The sequence below is a fragment of the Fundulus heteroclitus genome, chromosome 24 (assembly GCF_011125445.2).
Source record: "Fundulus heteroclitus isolate FHET01 chromosome 24, MU-UCD_Fhet_4.1, whole genome shotgun sequence".
Taxonomy (NCBI): domain Eukaryota; kingdom Metazoa; phylum Chordata; class Actinopteri; order Cyprinodontiformes; family Fundulidae; genus Fundulus; species Fundulus heteroclitus.
The window spans coordinates 312,674-317,989 of NC_046384.1; the positions used below are offsets into that span (position 1 = coordinate 312,674).

Consider the following 5,316-nt stretch of genomic DNA (forward strand, 5'->3'; position numbering starts at 1 on the left):
GGACTTAACTAAGATAACATTGAGAACCATGAGAAAGTTTTTAAACTGTAAACTATTCTGCAAAATCCCTCATAAATAACTCTCATACTGGTCTGGACCTGGAGCCTTACTGGAGCTGGAATGAAGTCATTGTTTTTCAACTAGTCTGCAAAACTCTCCATCCCAAGTCACTGTTTAATGATTAAAAGTCAGGTAACTTTAAAAATACAGTACACTATTATCATAAAAACGACTATATATTCTACATAACAATCTCCGTCATGTCTGTTTCTCTGATTTCAGACTTTCCAGCAGCGTGGCCTTGTTCCTGTCTCTGTGGGTGAGAAGAGGCAGGGTGGCCTCTCCTCTGGTTGTTGAAGAGCTTTCTGTGGTCTCCACCGAGGCTCGGCCTTCACAGAGAGTCTTTCTGAAGCTCTGCAGCAGTTTGGCGTCTCTGCTGAGGTTCTGGACCGTCGGACGGTTGGACCTGACTGAGTCCTGCCTCCCTGCTCAGAGTCTCTTCAGTCTGCTGCTTCATGATGCTCCTCTCACTGTCAGGTAAAGGTCTCTCCTCTCCTCCATCAGCTGAACTCATTGATCCTCAGTAAGGATTTAATCTGTGAACTCCTCAGACTGAGTGAGGAGAGTCTCCAGCAGCTTGTGGTCCTCCTCCATGAGATCCAGGACCAGGAGTTGACATTGTCCTCCCTGAATAAGCTTGGTGGAGACCTGAGCTCCTGCAGGTTGAGCTGGGAGGTTCTTCACTATCTGCTGCAGCAGCCGTCAGCTCAGACCATCACCGTGAACCTGAAGAAGAACCGCTTACAGGACAGAGCTGCACAGCTGCTGCCCTTCCTGCACAGGCTGCTGCTTCAGAGGTGGAGGTTTAGTCTTCTTCTCATAAATAGTTGGTCTGATCTTCCATCTGCAGCCTCTGGTTCCTGTAACTAAACAAAGTGTCTCTCCTCTGCCTGCCTTCAGGCCAAGCCCCAGCTTTGTGAGGACGTCCATCAGAGAGATCTACAGAGCTGGCAGCAGTCACATGATCCCCGGTCTGCTGAGGTCACTGGGTCATGTGATCAACCTGAGCTGCACGGAGCTGGACTCAGAGGATGCTGCTGCTCTGCTCTTCATCCTCAGACACGGTGATGGAATTAAGCTGAAGCTGCTGTGGAGCTCCATCCCTGCAGAGGGAACACAGTCCATCCTCAGGATGCTGCGCACAGTTTCTGATCTCAGGTCAGATATTAGAGCCTCTTCCCCTGATAAAACGTTCTCTCCTGTTCATTAACTGGTTGGTTCTCTTCTCTGTTCCCACCAGCGTGGACAGGAAGCAGCTGCTGAGCTTCATCCGCTGCTGCGCTACCTCTGACGGCCAGCAGGAGGCGTCGGACCTGCTGAGGACTCTGCAGCACAGCTTGGACCTGTCCCTCTCCTCCTGCATGGAGGTACCAGAGGAGGATCAGCCTGAGCCTCTGAGGGTGATGGCTGCCGACTGCAGGGCCGTCTCCAGCATCCTGAGACGCAGCAGCAGGGACACACAGCTCCACCTGAGAGACTGCGAGGTGGAGGACAGCGGGCTGGACTTGCTGTTTCCTGTCCTGGACAGGGTCCGTCTCAGGTGAGGAAGAGCGCCGCTGAAGATGAAGCTGAAGCTTGTTCACTTTGATGATCTTTGTGCTTTTCCTCCTGTTCAGAGTCAGTAAGACGGTCCTGGTCCAGCTGCTGTCCCTGCTTCCTGTGGACTGTGAGAGGGACACAGTGAGACGGGCCGTGTCCCTGTGCAGAGCCCTGGGAGGAGAACTGGACCTGAGTCACGTCCCACTGGATCAGAGGATCTGTGGATCTCTGGTCCTGATGCTGGACCACTCTGAAGGTCTAACAGAGCTGGACCTCAGTCACTGCCAGCTGACAGACCAGCTGCTGCTCCAAGTCATCGCACATCTGCACAAAGTCCAGGTCCTGGAGTAAGTGTCCTAGACCGTCCCCTCTGTGGGAGACAAACACTTCCTCGGTTCTGATCCAAAGGGGAGCAGCTGGTCATCTGGACCCTGCTGCTCTTCTCTGTGGTTCTGAATGCTTGCTTGTTCCCAGTAGAACCGGACATAATGCAGAATGTTGTGTTTGTGTTCCAGTCTGAGTCACAATCAGATCACCGATGCTTCCACTGCTCCGTTACTCCAGCTGGTCTCCATCAACCCCTCCATTGGTCCTGTGAGGTGAGCAAACATTCATTAGTATATCTTGAAATATTTAGTTGGCCAAGGTTTACATTTTTTTCAAAATTGAAATCTTGGCTAATAGGCCACGCCCACCTAGAGCATTTATTACCACACTGAGCCACTAACGACTGTTTTTGATGGACCCACACTAAGGTTTTTCTGTTCAGACACCTTTGCAACATAAACTTATCATTATAGCTCTCCTGACGTTTAGTGTTTTGAAACAATAAAAATTTCAACTGGGTTCTTCTTATCATAGATACCCCGAGTCAATGTTTTAGCTAGCAAGCAGTAATAGCTAAACACCCATGTGATGTAAAATCATCCAAATTGTGTCTGTAACCAAGGACTCACTAATTAATCCCCAAAAATGTGCTGTATCTGATTACAATTACAATTAATAATTTATTAATTATAATAAATTATAATTAATTATAATAAATATTTATGTACAGACCTCTCAACTTTTATCAAAAGTTAAGAGTGAGATTATGCTAATTTGGGGGCGGGCTTGTTTGGGGGCGTGGCTAACCTGACCCTGGAAGAGCCGGTTGAGTCAACTCCATCTCATTTTTATCCCACCAGACAATGAAGTAGACATGTATTACTTTTGTTAAAAAGAGAAAGAGACGTATTAATACTTTATTGTTCTGTTAATGGATTAAGACATAAAAAATACACAATTGTTCAAATAATACTGAATAAAATTAAGTAGTTTTAAGTTATTGACTGAATTATTACACTGTTACACATTCATCTATGGGTTGTTTATCATTGTAAATCTATAACCTGATTGGTGAATCAGGCAGAGTTTCATCAAGCCTTTATGGTCAACAATTTCCCCTTAGCAGCAACACTGAAGCACACAGAGGTTCCCTCTGCGTCTTTACGCACGATCCAGCTGCTGATGTCTCCCTCTTTTCAGCTCAATGCACTTCTAGACTGTTACAGTTTATAACATTCTCATCACCTTTCACAGCGACAGGTTTCTCAGTCAGTCGCCCCGCTGATCAGACGAATTTCTATTGCTCTCGTCAGTACGCTCTGGGCGGTGAGGTGGGGGGATTTTACCCCCGTGCGCTGCGTGCGACGGATAAAGAATGGGGAAATGCATAATTACTGTAAAGGGCTCCTATAAAGGGAACAGGGGAACTGACAGGTCTGAGATGATGCCACTGATGTTACAAGTTCTTTAAAATGACCCTTAAAAGTGCGCACCCGAATTAAAGCGCGAGGCAGCACGCCCACCGAAGCGCCACTGATTCTATGTTGTTAAAAAAAATAACATGAAATACAGCTACAGCTCTTCTATTGACTTTAACTGGCACACGTTGCTACCGATGTGAGGGAATTAAACGTAGTGATTCACGTTGTGAATGGTTAATGGTGATAAAAGCACCTGCTCGGAGGGAAAGGAGGGGGGAGTGGAGCAAGCGCTGAGGCACAGAAATATGGTGCATGTAGTTAAAAAATGCAGAATTAATAAAAACAAAACTTATAAACAGACTAAGTGGCTTTTTAAACTGCATCTGGTTAGCAGAACTGTTTTATTATCCAGCGTGCAGCCATGGCTGGTTCTGAATGAACTGGTAATCTGGCAGCACCTCTCCCCCGCCCCCTCCCCGCCTGTGTACGCGGTACAGGACCGTACCGGCTCACTTTCACCACTGTTAAGACTAAAATTATTCATAACTCTGATCACTCTTCCTGCTGCTCTGTTAACACGAACTGCAGCAGGAATTACTGATGGCCACAAGCTGTGAAAGAAGCCGAAACAGCTCAGCAGAAGGCGGAGTTTTGTGGTCCGCAGCCCAGATGGGCTTAGTGATTTTTATGCATGAGAAATTCCATGTTTGCGTGTGAAATGTCATGTGTTGCGTGTGAGCGTGTGAAGTTAGTGAAATGCGTGTGTCACACGGTCAATGCGTGAGAGTTGAGAGCTATGTTTATGTAGCTGTATTTAGGCTGTTGTACCATTCTGTAAAGAAACTTCTTAAACTCTGCAGTTTCAGTTTTACTTTCGGTTGTTCAGAGACAGGTTCCAGTTTTTTTCTGATCCAAAGATGATGTTTGGAGATCTAAAGTATCCTGGAACAACAGTCTGCTGAAGATGAACTCTGGTACCTGATCTCCATCATCTCTCTCAGAGGAATCCTGGCTGACCTCCCAGCAGCTCAAGCAATGTTGTCATGTCCGAATGAGTCACATCGGCTCTGATTTGTTCTGTTTCTAGACTCTTCAGCAACAACATCTTCAACAAAACTCCTTACAAGGTCAACAGGAAGTTTGAAGTCTGGTGAAGCAGCTTTCAGTCAGCTGGTCATGTGACCAACAGGAAGTGCCTTTCTCCGGGTTTATCAAGAACTTCTCTCAGGATCATCAAATAGTCGTATTGGTTGAAAACACTGTGAGGGGGTCAGCAGTCTATTTGATCTGTTTTTCTTCTAGTTTCAATATTTCAGTCCAGAAATCTCAAAAGAAACCATGCAGTAACTGAAGGATCAGGAAGAAAACCAGTTTGGTACTTTAACTGGGCCTAACTGTGTGGAAATGGAAACATTGGGAATCATTTTAGTTCAGATTTAATGTCATGAAAGAGGTGGTGGTCATTTTCTCTGCTGCTTCTTCCTTAAGTTTAGATTACATTTTCTGAAATGTTACACAAATAAAATTATGCTTTACTGTAAACTGCAGAGAAACTTAATTTTCCATTGCCTCCATTAGATGCTTTGTTTAAACCAGTTGACAGCTGGATGTTCCACTAAACACTGATCTCACAGCAGTTTTCTGTAACATCCATCCTTGTATCTGGAGGTAAAGAGCTGTTTAACATATTGCTCTCGCTCTCTTTCTCTTAGTTTATTTTCTGAAGAAATACATTTGGATTTTGTTTGTTCTAAAGAAATTTTAATTCAGCCCTAAATCTCAACAAAAAATGTTCACCATTAATATTTTTTCTGCTTATTTTAGTGGGGTATTTAACACCATATTTTATGTTCTAACTTTAAGCTTCCTTTGAATTTAAAGTACTTTATTGGGACTTCCTTCCTGTTAATGGGGAGTTTTTCTTTCCACTGTCGCTTTATGCATGCTCAGTATGAGGGATTGCTGCAAA

At 45.0% G+C, this 5,316-nt stretch overlaps 1 protein-coding gene across 1 annotated transcript; it reads left to right on the top strand.

The window, feature by feature from the left end:
* Window positions 1-970: 970 nt before the first annotated feature.
* LOC118557957 lies at window positions 971-4,564 on the top strand. Its single transcript, XM_036128484.1, has 5 exons — window positions 971-1,218; window positions 1,301-1,600; window positions 1,677-1,946; window positions 2,115-2,198; window positions 4,435-4,564. The coding sequence occupies exons 1-5, from the start codon at window positions 1,022-1,024 to the stop codon at window positions 4,499-4,501; spliced, it is 918 nt and encodes a 305-aa protein (XP_035984377.1). The 5' UTR covers window positions 971-1,021; the 3' UTR covers window positions 4,502-4,564.
* The last annotated feature ends 752 nt before the right edge of the window (window positions 4,565-5,316 follow it).

What these genes read in the sequence shown, in the direction of transcription:
- LOC118557957 (XM_036128484.1), top strand. Translation starts at nt 1,022, where the DNA reads ATGATCCCCGGTCTGCTGAGGTCACTGGGTCATGTGATCAACCTGAGC. An exon ending in CGCACAGTTTCTGATCTCAG is followed by an intron (nt 1,219 to 1,300) that starts GTCAGATATTAG and finishes TGTTCCCACCAG; the next exon opens with CGTGGACAGGAAGCAGCTGC. An exon ending in CACAAAGTCCAGGTCCTGGA is followed by an intron (nt 1,947 to 2,114) that starts GTAAGTGTCCTA and finishes TTTGTGTTCCAG; the next exon opens with TCTGAGTCACAATCAGATCA.